This window comes from Antedon mediterranea, chromosome 3, assembly GCF_964355755.1.
Source record: "Antedon mediterranea chromosome 3, ecAntMedi1.1, whole genome shotgun sequence".
NCBI lineage: Eukaryota > Metazoa > Echinodermata > Crinoidea > Comatulida > Antedonidae > Antedon > Antedon mediterranea.
In genome coordinates, this window is record NC_092672.1 from 18101300 (window position 1) to 18125097 (window position 23798).

The 23798-nt window shown below is 33.8% G+C and overlaps 1 protein-coding gene across 1 annotated transcript in view; it reads left to right on the forward strand.

Annotated features, from left to right (window-relative positions):
* LOC140044992 (pre-rRNA 2'-O-ribose RNA methyltransferase FTSJ3-like) overlaps positions 1-19047 on the forward strand; it is a 31026-nt gene extending 11979 nt beyond the window's left edge. The window contains exons 7-18 of the mRNA XM_072089720.1: positions 2033-2241; positions 4119-4288; positions 4623-4736; positions 10191-10320; positions 10646-10824; positions 11318-11420; positions 13226-13319; positions 13573-13815; positions 14903-14999; positions 15265-15349; positions 17195-17382; positions 18513-19047. Of these exons, the coding sequence (XP_071945821.1) occupies positions 2033-2241; positions 4119-4288; positions 4623-4736; positions 10191-10320; positions 10646-10824; positions 11318-11420; positions 13226-13319; positions 13573-13815; positions 14903-14999; positions 15265-15349; positions 17195-17382; positions 18513-18717 (1817 nt within the window). The 3' untranslated portion in view covers positions 18718-19047. The remainder of the gene's footprint in view (positions 1-2032; positions 2242-4118; positions 4289-4622; positions 4737-10190; positions 10321-10645; positions 10825-11317; positions 11421-13225; positions 13320-13572; positions 13816-14902; positions 15000-15264; positions 15350-17194; positions 17383-18512) is intronic.
* The last annotated feature ends 4751 nt before the right edge of the window (positions 19048-23798 follow it).

Here is a 23798-nt window from a genome sequence, read left to right on the forward strand (position 1 = left end):
ATGAAGCTATCTTGTCTAAAAAATGTATAGACATCACAAGGACCAGTGCGAGTACTATGCCTACTTGTAGATAGCCCCAGTCTAGGCTAGGTAGAGATGCTAGGCACCCTGTTGGTCTGCCCAGTAACCACCCTCGGATGCATATGCCTCAATACAGACAGGTTTAGGCCTACACAGAATGTTGGTTTGTTAGTAGCATCTAGGCTAGACCTATTTTGCTTGATCCTCATACAAATTAGTCTAGGTCTAATATTCATTTACTTGTTTTTGTTTTGACTGCCATTTTCTTTTTATTGATCATCGTCCACACACTTTTCTCTCCATCCTCCCCGTGGCCCCTTTACTCTTTTTAAAAATATGCAAATTAGTTTTAGAGAGGAAAGTGATTGGACCATAGGGGAATTAAATCTTCTGTGATTGGACAATGGGGACACTCATGAATATTTATGATTATTTTTACCCTTAAGTTTTACCCTTAAATTAAGTGTTTTCCTTAGGTAAGTGAATCCCTTAACTCATTTGGGAATACCCCTTAAGTGTTTCCCTTTGTTAAGGGAATTCTTAAATTTTAAGGGTAAGTATTTCCCTTAGCCTAAGTGAGATTGGTGAATACGGCCACTGGATCTTGTCATATGACCATCTCTTCTAAAGAATGTAGGCATGACAAGGACCAGGATCTTGTCATATGACCATCTCTTCTAAAGAATGTAGACATGACAAGGACCAGGATCTTGTCATGTGACCATCTCTTCTAAAGAATGTAGGCATGACGAGGACCAGGATCTTGTCATGTGACCATCTCTTCTAAAGAATGTAGGCATGACAAGGACCAGGATCTTGTCATATGACCATCTCTTCTAAAGAATGTAGACATGACAAGGACCAGGATCTTGTCATGTGACCATCTCTTCTAAAGAATGTAGACATGACAAGGACCAGGATCTTGTCATGTGACCATCTCTTCTAAAGAATGTAGACATGACAAGGACCAGGATCTTGTCATATGACCATCTCTTCTGGAGAATGTAGGCATGACAAGGACCAGGATCTTGTCATATGACCATCTCTTCTGGAGAATGTAGACATGACAAGGACCAGGATCTTGTCATGTGACCATCTCTTCTGGAGAATGTAGACATGACAAGGACCAGGATCTTGTCATGTGACCATCTCTTCTAAAGAATGTAGACATGACAAGGACCAGGATCTTGTCATGTGACCATCTCTTCTAAAGAATGTAGGCATGACAAGGACCAGGATCTTGTCATGTGACCATCTCTTCTGGAGAATGTAGACATGACAAGGACCAGGATCTTGTCATGTGACCATCTCTTCTAAAGAATGTAGGCATGACGAGGACCAGGATCTTGTCATATGACCATCTCTTCTAAAGAATGTAGACATGACAAGGACCAGGATCTTGTCATGTGACCATCTCTTCTAAAGAATGTAGGCATGACAAGGACCAGGATCTTGTCATGTGACCATCTCTTCTAAAGAATGTAGGCATGACAAGGACCAGGATCTTGTCATGTGACCATCTCTTCTAAAGAATGTAGGCATGACAAGGACCAGGATCTTGTCATGTGACCATCTCTTCTGGAGAATGTAGACATGACAAGGACCAGGATCTTGTCATGTGACCATCTCTTCTAAAGAATGTAGGCATGACGAGGACCAGGATCTTGTCATGTGACCATCTCTTCTAAAGAATGTAGGCATGACGAGGACCAGGATCTTGTCAATTGATTATCCCTTCTAAAATTTGTAGACTTTATTCATGATCTCATAATTATTACAAGTCATGCGGACTTGACGTTTTAATTATCTCTGCATCCAGATGGTCACTATAAGTTTCCGTAAAACAAATTTTGTTTAGATGTTGGCACTGAATAAGTCATTTGAGATGTGTGTGGAACTACAACTACAGTTTTGTACAATTTAGTTGAAAAGTCTTAATTGAAAATTACCCAATAGAATAAGGTCATAATATGGATTTATAAATCTTGAAATTGTATTCCTTCCACTTCAGATCAGAAGTTTTTTGATCCCAAATATATATTTAAGGATGTGAATCCTGATCCCAAGAAGAAGTTAACTATTCTTATGGACCCTTCCAAGCTGAAGAAAGCCAAAGCATTAGGCTATGCTGAAGGCGATTACACTCAACATAAGCAAGTTTTGATTTCTGACTTTCTCAGTACAAATGAGCCTATCGAAATGCTTAATGAATGCAATGAGGTACGATGCAGTTTGCTTTATTAGTAGTAGTTTTCTAAATATCTGGTAATGACACTTCCTTGGTAGTTAGTAGGGAGGTTTCGCAACCTTACGAATACGATAACGAAAACGGATACGTCACACATTTGTGAAACTTTTGAGGTGATCCCCATTTCATATTCATAAAGCGTATTCGTGTTGACGAATATCACAAAACGAGTATTTGATCTATTTTGCACATTTTGCATTTTCATGATTATAATATAATTATACTTTTATTGAAAGTAATTTACTAAAATGCCAGGTCAATTTTTGATAAATAGCAGTTTTTTAAGTCCTCACTCGCTTTGATGTTACGTTAGGCAGCCAAGCACCAAGCAACACCTACCTGCGCTTCGCTCAAATTTACCACAGTCATATTTTGGACGGTGCCCTCAATATTTCGTTGCCATGCGAAACAGATTTTTACTGGCTTACGCTATCGTATTCGTAAGATTTAAGTGTAATTACCCAGATTAGATAAGGTGTACATGGCAATGACGTTTTCTTAATGAATGTATGACAACATCCTACTTTTAATATATTATGTATACCTATGTTTTAATCAAAATTAATGGGTTCTTATTCTTATTCTTTTATTGCCAAATATAAAATACATGAAAAACACGACATACAAAAAAAAACAATAGAACCAACTGAGTGAGCTGGCATGGGACACAAAAGCGAACCTAATCACTGACTTAAAGCCTGTGTTCCCCACTCACCCAGTTTCACAAGAAATGATTATACCATCTTAAAATATAATATATCAAGATTCCAAAGTTAGAATGACTTGACGTTCGATGTTAATAGTCTAGGATATTTTGGAAGGTTGCATTTTTTATTTGCTATATTGATAAATTTTGGATATGTTGTAGAATAGACATCACTGAATCAAAAAAGTATTTGCTCCATAATTTCTTTCATACAAAATTTCATTTCAAAATGGCCGCCATTTTGGACAAAATTGTTAAAAATATTGTAAGTTTCATTAAAAGATGTTATCGAGATATCTGAAATTCAATCATAAAAGTAAAAATAAATGTTCAAATAATATTTCACATCATTTGGTTGAAATTTCAGCCATTTTGGCTTGTTCAGTTACACAAATGATGTGAAATATTATTTGAATATTTATTGTTACTTATATGATTGAATTTCTATCTTGATAACATTTTTTAATGCCATAAACTTTCAAATAGAAAAAAAAATTGTCAAAAATGGTGGCCATTTAAAATTGCTGCCAACCCCAATTGCCTATGAAAAAAATAGAGCAAATACTTTTTGGATTCAGTGATGTCTATTCTACAACATATCCAATTTTTACAAAATATATGTAAATAATTAAGTTTAAAAAAGTATTTGATGGATATATGTGGCCATTTTAGATATATGGAGGCCATTTTGGCGTATTCTATTACACAAATGATGTGAAATATTATTTGAACATTTATTGTTACTTATATGATTGAATTTCTCAATAACATCTTTTAAAGTCATATTTACAATATTTTATAAAGAATTGTCAAAAATCTCGACTATTTTGAAATTGCTGCCAACCCCCCTTGCCTATGAAAAAAAACCAACTGGCAATTTCATGGAATACGCAGCTTTACACAAGCCACACTTACGGAATTAACAGCTTTGAAATTATATCACAAAAAATGTACTTATAATTCTTATGAAGCCGAGTATAAAACTGAATTCAAATAACGGGAGGCAAGTCATGATTCAACGTTTCAATCTATATTTGATCGTCATCAGGAATGAACAAATAAAGATCAAACGTTATTATACTTATTGGATTCAGTGATGTCTATTCTATTCTATTTTATTTATGTGCTGTTTTATACCTACAGCTTGTATTTGACAGTGATCAGTTGCTAAATCATAGACTTACAACAGAAGAAATTAAGAAATGTTGTCAAGATATACGTGTTTTAGGCAGAAGAGAAGTACGCGAATTATTACAGTGGCGAAGTAAACTTAGAAAACTATTAGACAAGTGTGGTGATGATACACAAGATGGGTAAATAACTTTGCTTAATACTTGTTCATAACATTTCTACACACTACCTACTGTATGTTGTAAAGAAGGTTCTAATAGTGCCCAATAAGGATACTACACTTATTTTCTTGCTCGCATCATGTTTTTTACTTTTTTACAACTGATTTATTTTCATGCTTTCTATGTCTATCCTCTTCCACCTCTGACTTATAGATTCCAAACTCTCTTTATTGATTCAAATCGTTTCATAGAACATGTCCCATTTATCTCAACCATACTCCTTCCATTATTTATAAACCAAATACAGTATTGTACTTGCATTATACTATTCATCAGTTCTATTGCTATTCAACAGAGATAAAGAAAAGACACATGAAACCAAGCAGAAAGAAGATGAAGAATCTGAAGAGGAAGAACTGAGTAAAGAACTTACTAAGCTCAATGATGCAGAAAAAGCTGACGCAAAAAGGTTAGAAAGAATAATTTCCAGCTTCAAGTAAAGGCGTTTTTTAATTTAGACCAACCTAAGAAAAAAATTTTTTTCCTGTCAATTTTTGGCCTCAAAAATGTTTTATTTATTTATTTTTTTCATTGAAGACGTACATAGGCGTGGCTAGGCCTAAAGCCTGTTTTCCTGTTGACCCTGTCATCGATAATCGTTAAAAGTTTAACGACAATCGTTTGAAAACGATCAAGTTGAAATGATATTGATAGCGCAAACATTTGATTTCTAGCGTCGCTGCCTCTACTAGTAGGCTCACGGTGTAGGAGACGTGGGCCTAGGCATACTAATAACTCTATACTGATGGTTCTTCGTTTTCAATAGGCCTATCCTAGTCCAAATAGCATTTTGGACTAGGCAGAAAACTTGGACCTACCTAATATCCCCACGCCTACTTTCCGCCTACAGTCATTTTGGGAAGGCTAGGCCTAGCTTTGACTGCGCCACGATGCAACAAAAATAAATGTAGTCAGCAGAATTTTCCATCAATTATGTGACATCATGTGCTGTATCGCTAAGATGATTGGTCAGTTCTTACGTTTTAGCGTTGCGATATCGCTAGAGTTGAACTGGATTTAACACCTTTTCCTGTAAATCACCGACGATTTGTATCGTCGTCGTTATTTTAAAAAGTGCCATTTCCTGTAAATCGTTAACATTTCAATGTTTGCGTAGGAGATTGCCGATTATTGTTAACGATAGCGTCAAATTATGTCGACAGGAAAACAGGTTTTATGTTAATAGACCTGACAGTCACATGGTTGTAACTACTGCACGAAAGTGCCTGTCTGTCAAAATAAATCAAGAGCCTATCCTAAGGATAAGCCTAGGCCTATTTCAACAGATTATTAAATTACTAGGCCAGCCTAATTAAACTAAAGCCCTACCCTCCTAGACAATAATAATATTACAATATGTCCTATTATTTTACTGTCAAATAAGGTAAATATTGATTTCAATAACTCTTACGTACATATTCATAGCTGTAGACGTGTGCATATCGATGCTTAAATGAATCGGAGTATAGGCCTATCATATATTATATATATGAGAATTTTAGATATATTAGTCATATCTTAAAAATAATATTAACATGTTTTAGATACGGAAATGTTCATTATTTAAAGATGTATTGTCCCCCTGAAAAAATGTTTTTTTGACAGTTTTTTGTTGATTATGTCATTTTAATATCATATAATAGTTATCCACTTTGACCAAAACTTGGATCGAAAAAAATTATTTACCTGAAGAAACTGTAATTTAAAGCAAAAAAATAGGTTGGATTTAACCATTTATTTTGTAATTTTAGTGAAAACATAATGTTGTCTTCGTTTTTTTCTACACAATTGATTAACTTGATTAAAACTACAAAATAACCTATTCAAAGTCTGAATGTAAGGCTATCAAACAACTTGGTAGCCTCGGTCTGTGTCCCTTCTTGCTGACATTTTCTTTAAAGTTGTCTTTTCTATAAATACAGTCAACTCTCCCAATACCGGACTCTCCCAAAACCGGAATTCACGGAAAACCGGACTTTTTTTGAGAGCCCAATTTGTCCCTATTCTAAATGTACTGTAATTTAAACTCCAAATATTTACGAAAACAACGTAACATCTTTGTCGCTGACTCTGATTCAATACATTCACAATGTACAAAAGCTTTTAACCATACCCTGACCATGCATGAAGTGCACAACGTTTTGCGGTACGATCAAATAATGTTGCCATGGAGCGCTACACTGTGATTGACAGGTCAGTTCATTGTTAACCCACGAGGCGGCAATTGCTTTGTTGCGTATCGAACTGCGGTGGGGTTTTTCACATCGAAGCGCTATGTCTTAATGTCTATTGTTTTTAGCAGGGAGTTGTTAACAACTCCCTGTTTTTTAGCATATGAATTGTTTTTTAATAAAGTTCAATTTACATTCCACTTTGTGTCTTTGTTTTTTTAAATTATTGTTAAATTCACAATTGCAATAGGACTTTAAAATGGAATGTTTCACTAAAAATGTGCATCATTATAAATTTGGAAATCATTATGGCAAAAACGTAAACGGAATGAACTTGACTTAACTAGTGTTAATAAACTTTGAAATGTTACCAATTAATTATTGTGTCATTATTGCTTGGCTCGTTTACCTAAATCAATTTTCATCATTGCTATCAAATTACGTCAAAATAAAGGAGCTTAAAAAACATGTGGTCTAGGTGTGGGCATTTTTATTTGATTATGACACCTCTGCACATGCGCATCAATCAAAGCCCCGCTCTCTGCTATTTTTATCACCCATGCTGCTGCTAGCTCGCGATAAACAATAAACAGACCAAAATTATGTTCACCGTACGTACGTAGGCCTAGCCTAGGCCTTTGCTGCTAAAAACACATTGAGAAACAATAATTTACTACTGTAACATGTTTTATTGGTACAGTAAATAATGTAACTTTTAAAAAAGGTAAATTGAATTAGCTTAATATTAATAAAGTAGGCCTAGGCCTATCAGTATTTATTTAATTAAAACTAGCTTGACACAATCATAGCCTAGGCCTTCCCTACGCTAGACCGTACCGGGCAGCATTCGGACCGGTGATTCAAAGCATTTTCAGTGACAACGTGATGACTTTAAAAATATGTTTTCAGGAAACCGGACTTTCGAAAAACCGGAAAATATATGCCCGCCCAAGGGTGTCCGGTATTGGGAGAGTTGACTGTATATTGGGTTGGATGGAACAACTCAGTCACAATGTACTTCATCGGAGCGAAACTTATTTCTTGAACTATGATCTAATCGGATACTATAAAGGATATTACTTTTATAATTTAAAGTTCCTTTCTTTTTAATGCAAAAAATAAAGAATACTAAAATCAAACATTAAAAGTCATTTTTGTAGTTTTAACTTTTGATATCAAATATTCAACAACAAATACTTCTAATTCTAAATTATAGATCTCATTTCTTTTCATAAAAGTGAAACTTGTATCTCAATTGTTGTATCTCAGACAGGACCACAATATAAAACAAGTGTATTTATACCTTATTGTGAAATCCTGTAAAAATATGATGTAAAATAATAAATGCGTTATTGCCATGTAATTCAATGTTTAAACCTTCAGGGCCATAGTTACCAGTATGGTTGGTAAGTTTTCAACCTGTCAACTTTTGGCAGAAGCTTGAAGGAAAGTTTCACTTGAAAGAAATAAAGATACAGCTCATTCACAAGCTTCATAGGCATCATTAACTCCCACTTCTCATCTTCTACAATCTCAACCGATTTCATTAGATATGAATGCACATGGCTGTGGTCTAAAAACACATGTACAAGGGCAAGGCAAGAAAATGCCGGGTGATGACTCTTGCCCGAGATGAGTGGAGGTGGACAGAGATGACATTAAGAAGCAATTCTTATTTCGACCCGGTGAATTAAACGGCCTTTTGACATGTAGAATTGTGAAAATAGTAGCTTTTGTTGAAACTGAACTTGTATTACCTATACAACAGTGACCCAAATATCTTAAATGGAAAACATCTCTAAAGGACGTCACAGAAGCACATACTAACTCTGCTTTCTCTCTACTACAACTTCTGACACTTTTCTAGAAAAAATGCAGACAGAGAAAGAGATTCTTAAGTGACGTATCATTTTCTTTGAAAGACGCTGATCATAAAGATATTAACTTGAATACAGAGAATCGACGAAATCTAAATGATGTGGTTAAACTATCCCTATATATGTCAGAGACGCCAGACAACGATATCTGCACACATGCAAAGTGTCAAATATTTCTTTGCTCATGACCACCTGAACTATGGCCGGTTACTTCCACTGTATCACTTTCAACAGATTACTGAAACAAATTACAGATATTGGAGTTAATGAGGGGACATGTATGTGTGACAAAGGGACTTTGCTGGATTTACATCAACTGATCAAGGTCATTGAGCGTTTATCATTGGAATAACACAAATTAATGATATCATCAGAGCTGGCAAATCTAGGTGATGAGTTTACCAACATTTAAAGAGAGATGATATCGCGATTAATGAAGAATGCTGCAATTCTCACAGATGTGTTTGTTGGCCATGGCATGATGACATTGGACAGAAAATGTTTGAGGTATTGGTAAAAGTCTTCTAGAAGGCAAATAGTCTCGATGGGATCTTAAGAAAAGGACGAATATTGGCAAAAAACATATATGATGGTGAATACAGGTGACAAACTTATCAAAGTAAAAGAGGACTCCTATAGATTGTTGGGATTCAAGACAGCTCACTGATTAGAAATATTTCCTTTGGCAGAGTTAGTTGTTGAGATGCTGAGATGTTTTAACATTAAAAGTGTACTGAACTGTAGACCTCCTGACGGTCAACATTTTGTGTAATAATCACCATGTTGTCATAGGCATATCATATCATCATGTTGTTTCAATCTTATTTAATTTAACTTGCACACCCATTTTTTTTTTTTAATTGCGACCATTTTAAAATTTAAAATGGCCGCCATTTTGTGTTAATAACCACATTGTTGTCATAGGCCTATCATTTTATGTGATTTCAATCGATGTCATAACTTGCACATGTTTTAATACGAAATTTAATCCATTTTTTAAAAATGGTGGCCATTTTGAAATTCAAAATGTCAGAATACTGATGAATATAGGTTTATGATAATTCTTATATAGCAGAAAACTCATATGGCATTAATTTTAACTTAAAATATTATTCATAATGGGTGTTACTAATGGTACATTTATTGGATATTTTACGTATTGGTGGCCATCTTGGATTTGACACCTTTAAGCTTTTTTAAAAAAAATGGCAACATATATTTATTATTACCTTACATCCTAAAGACACAAAATCAGCTGGAATTTTGCTTTTTTTAACAAAAAAAAAACGAAATTACATAGTGGCCTACATTATAGAGCAAGATTGGCACAAAAAGATTTCACATAACAAAATGGTAAAATTTGCGGGGTTTTTTTTTTTTGGTGGGGGGGAGGGGTAGTTAATGGACACCTGTTACCATGGCAACCAATAATTTGTTTTCAAAAATATTTCAGTTTTGTTATATTTACCTAAAGTGTGATTAATTACCAAAGCATGAAGAAAATCCATTTTTTGGCATTTGGCCACTTTTTAATGAAATAGGTTGATATTTGTAGTCACTAATAGTGTATGGCGTATTTGGCATTCATTCCCTCTTACTGTATTATAAATAATACACAGCAACCAGTTGGACCAATTAGTGTTTTGTATACTAAATTACATTGATCGCTGGAGTAATATTTAACTCGCTGTGAGGTGTTTATTTTGGATTTGAACAAACACTGCAGCACATCTTTCTTGTACCACTTCATCTCAAGCAAACCAATTGAATAAAATACAAGATGGAATTTTATACAAAGATGGTTTTTTTTTTCAGAAAAAGAAAAGATACCATAAAAAAGAGAAGAAAACTGCGAGAAAAACTACAAAAACTGAAAACTGTTGGAGATCATCTTGAATCTGATGATGTTTCTTTATTTTCACTTAAGAAAATTCGTAGCAAAAAGGTTTTATTTTCAATTTCCTACTGTTACGTAAAAACATTGTTCCCTGTATAATTTGGCTAGTCTGTAAGACTGCCTTCCCTTTCCAAATGCATTATCCCTAACCTTAGCCTAGTACAAGCAAACCTGTTTGCAAACTCAGAATTTGCCACTGCCTGGGTTGAGTGTAAACTGGAAGCTGGTTATCTGAGAATAACATGTTGTGTAATCTTCAGATGGACAGTCTCCAAATAATGAAATAATTGGGAGGTTGTAAACTAGTGTAGGCTATTCTTTGATTTAAAAAAAAAAAAATACATTTTCACTATGATTGATGTTTCATTTACAGCAACTGGAAGAGGTTGACAAAGGAGGTGCTGTTGATGTAGATGACGATTTGACTGAGGTTATAGAGCTTAGTGAAGATGAGGAAGATATAGACAGCGGTTTAGATTCAGATGAAACAGAAATACTTAGAAAGGATAACTTGAGCAAGGAGGAGGAGAATGATGATGATCTGTCAGATTAGTATGTTTGAACCCTAAAATCATAGCTTCCACTGAAAAGAAGAGATTAGAAATTTATTTGTTTAAAAAAATGGTTATTATTTACTGTTGATTGATTGATTGATTTTATTTAGCATCTTAATATGCATAATACAGAAACACTTTGCAAGATAAAAATAAAATTTAAAATAATTTTTTTAAAGCGCATACAGATAAGAACATATAATGTAAATTTTCAATGAGTTACTCTATTAAACATTTGCATGCAAACATATAACAACATTTTAAATAATAGTATCCATTGTTTTGTGATCTCAATAGACAATAATTGTATCCATTGTTTCGTGATCTAAATTGAGCTAAACTTGTATTTTTACATAAATAAATAATTTTAAAACAGTATATATTTTTTTATCAGTTAATAATTAACACTAGAGTAGGTACACAGAATAATTCGTTTGTAATAATACTTTTAATTGCATCATGATTCCATAACATTTTTCTTACTCTTATAGTGAAATAGATGCAAGTGAATCAGGGAATCCTTTAACTGTTGACTTGGAACACGAAGAAAAATCATCACAATTAGAAAGGCAAACTAATTTATGGTTTGATAAGGTATGAACTGTTGTGTATTACCTCATAGTACCATTATTTACATTGTAAACCATGGGCGAAAATTTTTCCAGATTTGCAAAAAATAAAACGGCTACTTTAGCCATTTTGGCGATGAAATATGATTAAATCATTTTTACGAAAGCATTCACCCGCTGTGCGTAGTTGACAGCGAGTAAACCATGAAGTCTTATCACACGATTTTCGTGGCATAGAAGCATCAGCATGACCAGCCAAGCGTAAAAAAAACCAAAAATTCAGGGAATTTTTAAAAAACTAAATTAATAACTGTATGATTAAAAACAATTTGAACAATTGTTTTGATCGTCTAAAATACAATGTAAATTATTATTTTTTCAATCATACAGTAATTTAGACCTGGCTCTCTCTAAATGCCTTACAAAAAGGTACAAGGAACAGGGTATAGTTAGGCCTAAATAATAGACATGGATAAATTGACTTAAATGTTTTTACCATTATATTTTCTTTTTTGGCTAAAGACCGATTCCTTTGGCTAAATAAAAAAGGGGACTTAAGCCATTTTGGCTATAGATAAACTGATTTTACTAAAAAAAAAATATTTTGACTTTCGCCAAATGGCTAAACAAAATGTTAGTGCTACCCCAGATTGTATACTACCTTATTGAAATCTAGTTTTATTTTAGTGTCACGGTTTTAGTCTAGTTGCCCAACATCATCAACTTCTTTCTGATCTTTTTTATCACTTTCAAAGCGTTGTGTTAACATGAATGGATGAAAAAGAATTTCAGTCAAATAAGCACCTCACTCAGCCTGAGTACCACCTCAGTCAAATTATCACCTCACTTAGCCTATGTACCACCTCAGTCAAAATAAGCACGTCACTTAGTTTAAGTATCACCTCATTCAAAATAATCCCCTCACTCAGACTAAGTACCACCTCAGTCAAAATATGCACCTCACTCCATCTAAGCACCACCTTATTCAAAATTAGCACCTCACTCAGTCTAAGTACCACCTCAGTCAAAATAAGCACAGCATTCAGCTCAATTATCACCTCAGTGGAATAATTACCCGACTCTGCTTAAACAAGCACCTCACTCAGCCCATTTACTACTTTAGTCAAATAAGCACATCATTCGACTTTTACCACATCAGTCAAATAAGCCACCTCACTTAGCCTAATTACCACCTCAGTCAAATAAGCACCTCACTCGGCCCATTTACTACCTCAGTCAATAAGCACCTTACTCCGCAGTGGAATAAGCACCTCACTCCGCAGTGGAATAAGCACCTCACTCAGCCTAAGTACACCCTCAGTCAAATAAGCACCTCACTCAGCCCATTTACTACCTCGGTCAAATAAGCACCTCCTTCCGCAGTGGAATAAACACCTCACCCAGCCTAATTACCACCTCAGTCAAATAAGCACCTCATTCGGCTCGGTTACCACTTCAGTCAAATAAGCACCTCACAATGAATAATTATTACTTAAGTCAAATAAGCACCTCACTCAGCCTAATTACCGCCTCAGTCAAATAAGCACCTCCCTCCGCAGTGGAATAAACACCTCACCCAGCCTAATTACCACCTCAGTCAAATAAGCACCTCATTCGGCTCGGTTACCACTTCAGTCAAATAAGCACCTCACAATGAATAATTATTACTTAAGTCAAATAAGCACCTCACTCAGCCTAATTACCGCCTCAGTCAAATAATAACCTCACTCTGCACAATTACCACCAATTTTTAAAATATTTTTTTGTGGCTACATCATGCTATAGATACTGCTATAAAACAATTTCAATTTGCTTTTTTCAAAAATCTAGGCAATCTTTTCTGGAATAGAAAATGATGAAGATGAAGATTATGAGATTTCACAGATGACTGAACATTATAAAAAAGAAGGTGGTTCCATATTAGGTAATTAGCTTGTAATGTCATTTTTTGTGATTGTAAAAACATTGTTAACCCTTGCAGAGACAACATTTCTTGCCAACATGACACAGCTGCATGCAGGCATTCTGTACCTCAACAACAAACCAACTATTTATGATATTTCAAATGTCAATTAAAAACATAACATTAAAATTATTGTATTTGGTGTAGGCTGAGGTTACTGTAGTGTTTTTATAAAGTTATTACTCCTAATTTAATTTTGCCTTATTTATTTCAGAAAGACCAAAAATGTCATCCAATAAAAACCTGACAACAAATATAAAAGAAACCTTGGAAAGTGACTATGAAGAAAGCAGTGATGATGATAATGACCATGTTAAAAAACAGAATGTTCATAATAATAATATGTTAGAGGATGAAAGTGATGATAGTGATTATGATGATGAAGTACTGATAAGCAAATCAGACAGTAAATCTAAAAAACGAAAAGCTTTTGAAGTAGTACCAGCTGAAGGTCCAGGTAATGATGCATTCTATCGTTTTTAAAATGAATATGTATTCTCATACTGTATAAAATAATATACAGTCCACTCGCCTAAGTCGAGTCTAATGGAACTGGTATAACTTTGACTTACAGATTTGTAAAAAAAAAGTCTAGGCCTAAAGGCTCACTCGCCGCGCTACTACTAGACCCTCTTGTTAGGCCTACTTCGCGATTACATATATCGATCACTGCCCACACGATGAGCCTTGAAATGAGTTTGCTTAGCTAGGCCTAATAAATGCTAAGCCTCCCTTATCGGTAATGTGTACTGTTTTCATTATGATTTAAGCCGTAACAATAATAAGAAAACATATAATAAATATATTTCAGTTCTTTATTGTTACTCATTGTTTATTGCCATCTGTCTAGCACATAACAAAATACAACGCTAAACAACTCGCGTAGTACTTTATATACTAGTGCAAGTTATAGGACGCCGCCTATGCTATGCAACCTGCTTGAGAGAATCAATATGGTCCCACATTATCACCTCTGTCGTTTGTTTATCGAATTACTTGCGTTTCGTCAGCTTTTTTAGAATGTTGTTGCCGCATGATTTGTGACTTTGACTTATACGATACAAATCACTACAGAATGTGTGTACCCAAAAAAAACGTCGACTTGGGACGAATTTCAACTTACAAATACAAATTACACAGTAAAGTATAGGAAAGAATTGGAACTTTCATAAAAATTTGAGTTTCCCACTTTTATTTAAAGCAGATACAGATTCCCAAATGAGACAAACATAGTATTAAATCTTCCCCAATGTATTTGGAAAAAAACTTAAGACACAATTTTCTTCAAGAAATATTAGGAAACTAATGTTTTTCATATATATTTCAATGGTATTTTATTACAAAAATTGTGTATTAGTGTGATTACCAATCATGACATTAAAAAAGCATTTTGAGCAGTTTTTTAAAAGAATGTATTTTGTTTTCTTTATTTGTCCTATAATTCCATGCTTGTGTTCAAATATCAGGATCTGGACCTGTGGTTTGCCATGGCTTTGGGTTTGTATGCAATATTAATTAAATCTTTTATTTGTTTATACCCATAGCGCCTAGACAGCTAGGCCCTCAAGATTTAGCTCTTGGAACTTTGATAGCAACATCAAAAAAGAAGAAAAGGGAAATCATTGAAGGAGGCTTTCATAGGTAAAATAATAATTACTGAAATTGGAAAATGAATAAAGGTTTCATCTGTCTTCAATTACTAAGAATGTTTTCACATGTATGAACAAAAGAAGACATTTAAACAAAATATGTAATAATAAATAAATCATGCTATAATTATAAAATTACTGTATGAAACTGTACATTTAACGTACAGTATTTGATATTGTATGTTGATTTTGCCATTTTAAGATGATCACCTACCTTGTTCAGTGACAATATATTATCTGCATTATCTGTTTTACAGGTACACTTTCAATGATGATAATCTTCCAGAATGGTTTGTAGATGACGAATTGAAACATTACAAAAAACACATACCAGTTACCAAGGTAACATACACACATTGTTCACACTATTTTATTTATTTTTATTCAGGGTACCCGAGTCTAGGACTCGCTCATCTTCTTTTCTTCTTCCATCTGGATACTATTGAGCCAACTTTCAAGTCCTACTAGTTCTTTACACGTCGTTTGACGGCTCAGAAACATGGCATGCATATACTAGGGTAATAGGTGAACAAAGCTATAGAGAGAAAATCTTCCTACTTTCAACCGGATGCAGAATTATGACGTCATAAACATAGTACCAATTGAAAAAAGTGTGATTTATAAAGTACTACTCCTCCGTTGTAGTATTGAGCTGGGATTTGGCATTGGTATACTACAGGGACATGTCCTCAAAGCTATAGAGCCAGATTTTTTTATTTCAAACCGGATGCAGCCATATGACGTTAGAAGATGTTACCTAATATAGTCGTGTTTGGTGTCATTTCAAAGGCCTTGACTTAAAACCTATTTATGATATTGTGACGTCACTTCTGCTCCCGGAAATAGAAAAAAAAATCACTGAGATTTCATAATTTAATGTGACGTAACTTTTCGGAATAAAGCCGTATTTGGTAGCGAGGTTATTGTATGTGACGTTACATCCCGTCTTATGAGGTCATTACAATTGCAATTTTAGAAGGAAATTATCCGAGCAACAACATATTAACGTGTTGAAGAAATTGGGACACGTAGAATATAGATGCGCGTTTTTTTAAACGTGATGAACTATGATGTAAAAGATGAAAATACGACTTTATGAAGACATCACAACATCCGATACATAAAATGTTTATATGAATTCATATCTACAATTCAACAGCTTCCAGAAACGTTTTAATAATGAGTATCATTTTTTATTCTGAGGAGCTATAACATATTGGAATTTACTGTAAAGATGAAAATAAGTGACCCACGTTATACACACTTTTGCACATGATGAAATTAAAATGTTTGTAACTCCCACAAAAGATAATTGATTGAACAAACAAATATTAATATCTGGGAGAAATTAAGTTACGGATAAGCGATATGTGCTCTATTAAATTTGATGAGCTATGACGAAAGAGGCAAAAATTCTATATTTTATATTCAAGTGGCCATACGATGACGTCGTAACACCCGAGAAGTAACAATTTTGCATGAATTGATATCTACAACTTATTAAAAAAATCGGGATCACGGTTGTTCCCGAGGAGCTATAATAGATTCAAAATAGGCAGGATTTCGCACAAATTGTCTAATTCAACATGCTCGTATGGTGTCATTTCAAGTGGAAATAGTCAAATTTTTTGTTAATTTCTAGAAAAGGCTGGAAAAACAAAATTTGTGTTTCCTACCCCAAGGGCACCGTACGCATAGAAAAGTTTGAGCTTGTGGGAATTTGCGTAGAAAGTTGATTAGAAATTCATTTTGCCCAAAAAAAAATGTGCACGTAACTTTGTGTGAAACATGCCATTTTTAATCCACAGAAAGTTGACTCTTGAAATGAATTAAATTTTGTGTCAATACAAAATGACATAAAATCGTGTTGCGCAACTCTGACGTTTTAAAAAATAGAAGGTGCACAACTTCATGTAAATGGCGAATGTTGACAAAGTTACGAAATGTTGTCTTTACACGTTTTAGAGAAATATAATGCACAAAAATAGGGTGGAAAGAAAGAAGAAAAATACAGGAAAAAAAAGTTGATGATTTCATACAATCACAGGGAGTTATCCGCTCAAAGTTTGGATAACTAATTATTGTTTTATTATTAAAGGCCATAATGTCTAGTAATCATTTCATTTCCTCCATTGGTTCAATTGTATTGTATGTTTTTAATTATTTGTATATTTTGTAATTGTACAGGAATTGGTAGAGGAGTACAAAGCTAGACTAAAAGAAATAAATGCACGGCCAATCAAGAAAGTAGCAGAGGCAAAGGCTAGAAAAAAGAAAAAAGCAATGATGAAGATGGAGAAATTAAAGAAAAAAGCAGAAGCAATTACTGACACAGTTGATACATCTGCAAAAGAAAAAATGAATCAAATAAAAAGGTATTTTGGGTTGTTGGGTAGGGAATATGGCAAACAATTTCTACATTATTTTAATCATAAAACTAGGGATTTCTTTAGAAAGAAATAGATTAATGTTGCTCATTAGAATGCTATTAGCATCTACCTCTGAGCTAGAAAGTGAAACTTAAAATTGTTAGTTTATTGAAATGAACATAATGTTATATGTATGTTGAGGAAATTATTAGGATTGGTATTACAACCTATTATTAAGATTGGTATTACAACCTATTATTAGGATTGGTATTACAACCTATTATTAGGATTGGTATTACAACCTATTATTAGGATTGGTATTACAACCTATTATTAGGATTGGTATTACAACCTATTATTAGGATTGGTATTACAACCTATTATTAGGATTGGTATTACAACCTATTATTAGGATTGGTATTACAACCTATTATTAGGATTGGTATTACAACCTATTATTAGGATTGGTATTACAACCTATTATTAGGATTGGTATTACAACCTATTATTAGGATTGGTATTACAACCTATTATTAGGATTGGTATTACAACCTATTATTAGGATTGGTATTACAACCTATTATTAGGATTGGTATTACAACCTATTATTAGGATTGGTATTACAACCTATTATTAGGATTGGTATTACAACCTATTATTAGGATTGGTATTACAACCTATTATTAGGATTGGTATTACAACCTATTATTAGGATTGGTATTACAACCTATTATTAGGATTGGTATTACAACCTATTATTAGGATTGGTATTACAACCTATTATTAGGATTGGTATTACAACCTATTATTAGGATTGGTATTACAACCTATTATTAGGATTGGTATTACAACCTATTATTAGGATTGGTATTACAACCTATTATTAGGATTGGTATTACAACCTATTATTAGGATTGGTATTACAACCTATTATTAGGATTGGTATTACAACCTATTATTAGGATTGGTATTACAACCTCGTACAATGTTTATTATTGGACTTTGCACACCAAGAAGCAAATATAATCAAAGTAAAATTAGGCATTCATGAACTGTTCATTTTACTTGGCATTTTATGCTTTTTACCTGAAGCATATCTACAGTATTAACTTCAAATCTTATCTTCTCATTAAAAGTTTGTACAAGAAAGCTGGAATGGGGAAGAATAAGAAAACAGAGGTGAAATATGTAAGAGCACGTAAAAGCCTAGCGGGAAAGAAAGCAGTTCGACCAAAAGGCATCAAAGGACCATACAAGATGGTAGATCCAAGAATGAAGAAAGAAGTACGAGCTAAACAAAGAGCTGAACAAAGGAATAAGAAGAGAGGAGGAAGGCGATAAAATGAATATAAATAAACAGACAAAACCTATTTAAACAATATAATAATCTTAAATACAGTTTAATTGTTACATAGTACAAAGCAATTGTTTAGAAATAGGAAGATGTATTCATCATTATCTTAAGCTGTTCAGCAGCTTGAAATAAAAATATGATTTTGAGCAATCTAATCATTACAAACCAAGGTATTTGGGTAAAGAAACTGTCTTTCCGACAACTGCAACAATTTTAACACATAACAATTCTGTTTACAGTAAAACCAGTCGCACAGGAATGCTTCTGACATATTCTATTCAATTCAACTAATAGTAAATTAAAGTTCCTTTAAACCATTTCACTGTCTTTTTATGGTTACATTGTGGACTATTGCTACAAGGTCTTGGGCTTGAATCCTAACAAAATGTTTTGACCTTTTGCCACATTTTCAACCAAGTCAAAAATGATTGTTTGACCACGCTAAACCAATTTCTGAAGTCAAATTCTCTGGACCTCAAAGTGCATAAGAAAGTTGATGTAGCTACTAGAGTATAGGGCCTGGCCGCTGCCATAGTCTTTTCTTCAAGATAGGAGTTTTTTTGTTGTATAACTACAGAACTTTCCCACATCGTCATCTCGCCATATCGCATCATATTTTTATTGTGATGATGAAGAGAAAGAGGTCACATACACGCACAAGAATCATACAATATGCATAATTCATAAGCTAATTCAGGTCAAGGGTTAAATTAAACTGGAAGCCAGTTGGCCGCCAGCCAACTGACTTCCGGTTGATAATTTTTTTACTTTAAATAACAATTTTCTCAGGTAAATATTTTTTGTTTCCTCCAATTTTTGGTCAAAGTAAATAACTTTCATGTGACATTAAAATGGCCTATTCAATAATTTGTTGTTTTTAAAGGGACAATACATAATAATTGATAATAATAATAATAAATAGATTTGAACTCGTCACTATAGACGAGTTAGGTTATCCGCACGACAAATGCCATGTGCACGTCATATGTTACAATATTGCGCACAGAAAAACGATTATGTTATTGTGACCTGCAGAAAAGAACATGTTGTGAGTGTGCTTTCTGTTCTGTGTCTTATGTGTTTATATATATAAAAGTATCTCTTCGGAGATCCCGCCTCGTGAATAAAAATACTGAAAGATGAGGGCGTATATATTCGATCTCTGTTGCGCGTGCGTACAACCGAGGACTAGTGCTGTCCCGCCGTACCACGCCGAGAATGTTAAAGAGTCGCTATCCAATCGAGTTTGAACAATACCATGAAAGCCCCAGTGGTCTAATGGTTAGGGCAACTGCATATCAAGCAGACGGTCCGAGTTCGAGTCTCGGTTGGGGCGACTTTTTCTCATTCTCACAGATTTCCTCATCTTTATCGTTTCAAACTATATATATATATATATATCCAATCGAGTTTGAAAAATACCATGAAAGCCCCAGTGGTCTAATGGTTAGGACATCTGCATATCAAGCAGGCGGTCCGAGTTCGAGTCTCAGTTGGGGCGACTTTTTCTCATTCTCACAGATTTCCTCATCTTTATCGTTTCAAACTATATATATATATATATATCCAATCGAGTTTGAAAAATACCATGAAAGCCCCAGTGGTCTAATGGTTAGGACATCTGCATATCAAGCAGGCGGTCCGAGTTCGAGTCTCAGTTGGGGCGACTTTTTCTCATTCTCACAGATTTCCTCATCTTTATCGTTTCAAATTAATTAATTAAATTTCAGTATATCACCGGGCGGTTTAGAATTAATGTTCTTTGCCTGTTGTGTTTATATATATATATATATATATATTATACTATATACAGTCCAGCATAGATAAAATTACGAGACCCATCTTTCAATCCAATTTTTAACATGATAATGTCATCAAAATGAAACACATAGATAGCAATTTCGGAAGGGACTTTTTTTAGCAACAACATAATAATGTGTTGAAGACATTTGAATACGTAGAATATGGATGCGCGCTCTTTTAAATGTCATGAACTTTGACGCAAAATATGAAAAAAACGACTTTTACAATTCAACTGGCCATATGACGTCACAACATCCAATGTGCAAAATGTTTACATTAATTCGTATCTAAAATTCAACAGCTTCCAGAAAAGGTTTTAATCATGAGTATCGCTTTTTATTCTGAGGAGCTATAACATATTTAAAATTAATGGAATGTTGAAAATAAGTGACCCAAGTTCACAATTTTAAAAATGGTAAATCATGCGAAAGATAAAAATGGTGGGGGCGGGGGAATGGAATAGGGATAAGTGGAGATGCGCTGTATTAAATGGGATGAGCTATGACGAAAGAGACAAAAATCCTTTATTTTATATTCGAGTGGCCATACGATGATGTCACAATGTCTGGTTAGCCATATTGATTCATGATCCGATATCTGCAACTCATCAATTTCCAGAATATGTAATTTTAAAAAGTTCACCACGTAGTTTAGAATCTATGACTGTTTAAAAAAAGGCATAATTTTGACGAATTTTTGAACTTTTTAATCAAAAACGCGCGCAAATTGTCCAATTAGACGTGCTCGTATGACATTTTAAGTCGAAATATGTTTTTAATGCTACATGCGCGTGCGTGGGACTTTTTGACATGCTCAAAATGAATTGAAACGTGTAGAAAGTATATTAGAAATTTATTTAAAATTTTTACAAAATTTGCCTTTTTTTTCACAGAAAGTTAGCGCATGACATAAATTACACCTTTGCTAAGTTTCAATTTAGTTCTTGTCATGAAACACCAGCATCATGTGGTAGGGATGACTTAAACTAACCAAATCCTCAGATACTATACAGAGCTATTATATAGTTAGCGGTCCAGACATTAATGATAACTTTGAAAACGACAGAGCAGACTAAATCCAGAATGAAGTGACTTGTGATTACAGGTTTCCAATCATCCGTTGTAGCTATATATTCATTTCAAACATAGGAGGTTCAGAGTTCGACTTTTTCTTATTCTCACAGATTTCCTCATTACATGTTTATTGTTTCAAATTAATTAATCAACATTCACTGGGTGGTTTAGAACTTCTTCTAATGCCTGTAAATGTTTATTTACAACATAGTTATGGTCTTTAATGGTTGCAAGGTTATTAAAGAACCATTACATGACATTTATTAGAAATACAGTTATTGTAGACATTTAGAGAATAACAATGAAATGAACATTTCTTGTTTCCAATCCTTTTGTTGCCAAATAAAATCACTGGATCATGTGATTTATAAATAAGCAAATTCCACCACTTACGAATGTTTTAATTAAACACTTTAAATTGAAATGGCAACAATACCTATAGTCTGAAATTTTTTTTTTTCAAACGCCAACGGACTGTAAGTTTAAATACCATAGGCCTTAAAAGTAGGATATTATATAATAATATAATACGAAGTTACCATTTTTTCAGGCAACTAATGGAACATACAGTTACTAAGAGATGCAAGAATCATTTACTTAGCTCAAGTGTCATCGATTTGTTGGATCCACTGATACTTTCCTCCTTAGTGGACTAAAAGTATCATGTAAAATGTTTGGCATTACTTCCGATATTATAGGCTCCTACACAAATTGCGTCACAACATTTTTCAATCCAATCCCCAATTATATTGGCTGCAAACATTGCTCTATCCAGAAATGTTTCCAAATGCAACAAATAATGAATACTGTAACTATATGTTCAATCTTTTGTATTTTATTTGCCATGAGGCATGATGGCAGTGTCCCCTATGCATACACAATCCTAAGCTGGACTCAATGTTCCCGGATATCGCAGCAATCAAAGTCAAATTTGGAACATTAAATTAAATTGTTTATGTAAAGAGATATTGCAGAATTCATGAAAATGACCTGTCTCTTGTCAGCCGCACCTTCAAATTGCAGGAATGGGAGATGTTCTATCACTGATCAATCAACGTTATGTTTACGCCAACATTTTTTCTTTATCCGTTTTCCCCCATCTAAAAATAAAAGTGTTTCGGATGTGACATCACAATGACATCCAAAATAAGTACACGCTATCAAGCTAATCATACTGCTGTACGACAAGATGGAATGTTAAAATCTATCAAGCTAATCTTACTGCTGTATGACAAGATGGAATGTTAAAATCTATCAAGCTAATCATACTGCTGTACGACAAGATGGAATGTTAAAATCTATCAAGCTAATCTTACTGCTGTATGACAAGATGGAATGTTAAAATCTATCAAGCTAATCTTACTGCTGTATGACAAGATGGAATGTTAAAATCTATCAAGCTAATCTTACTGCTGTATGACAAGATGGAATGTTAAAATCTATCAAGCTAATCTTACTGCTGTATGACAAGATGGAATGTTAAAATCTATCAAGCTAATCTTACTGCTGTATGACAAGATGGAATGTTAAAATCTATCAAGCTAATATTACTGCTGTATGACAAGATGGAATGTTAAAATCTATCAAGCTAATCTTACTGCTGTATGACAAGATGGAATGTTAAAATCTATATTATATATACAATTTACTGCAGACTATTGCACCATCCCAAGTTTTTCGGAACTAAAGATAGATGCCATGTGTTGCATCTGACCAGATGAAAGGGGCTACCTGTACATTGTACATTGTATTGTGGCGCAAAATAATTAAAAGACGAAGGTGTTTAATAGCAAAATGAACAGGTACAATTACTTTGATGTTGGAAATGAATGTTGGGATAGTGTCTGTACTCACATTGGTCATGTATGTGGCATCGTTGTTTAGCCTAATAGTACATCTATCTGTCTGACGGCTTAGTTTTATCAACTATGAACTTGTCTTGATGAAAAACAATTTGAAATCCACAGGTGTCCGAATCATGGCATTGTCCTAACCTTGGGTCATTGAGGTACATGAACATTGACAATGTCACAAGTTTCGAAACACATTCCTTTTCACTAAATAATCTTTCACATGGTCAAGTCTACGATTTCTAAATTTACAATTTTGCGTAGCGGATAATGATTCGATTTTGTAAAATCTAAAAGTTACTCCAAATCGGGCAAATTTGAAGAGAAAATACTGAAAACATT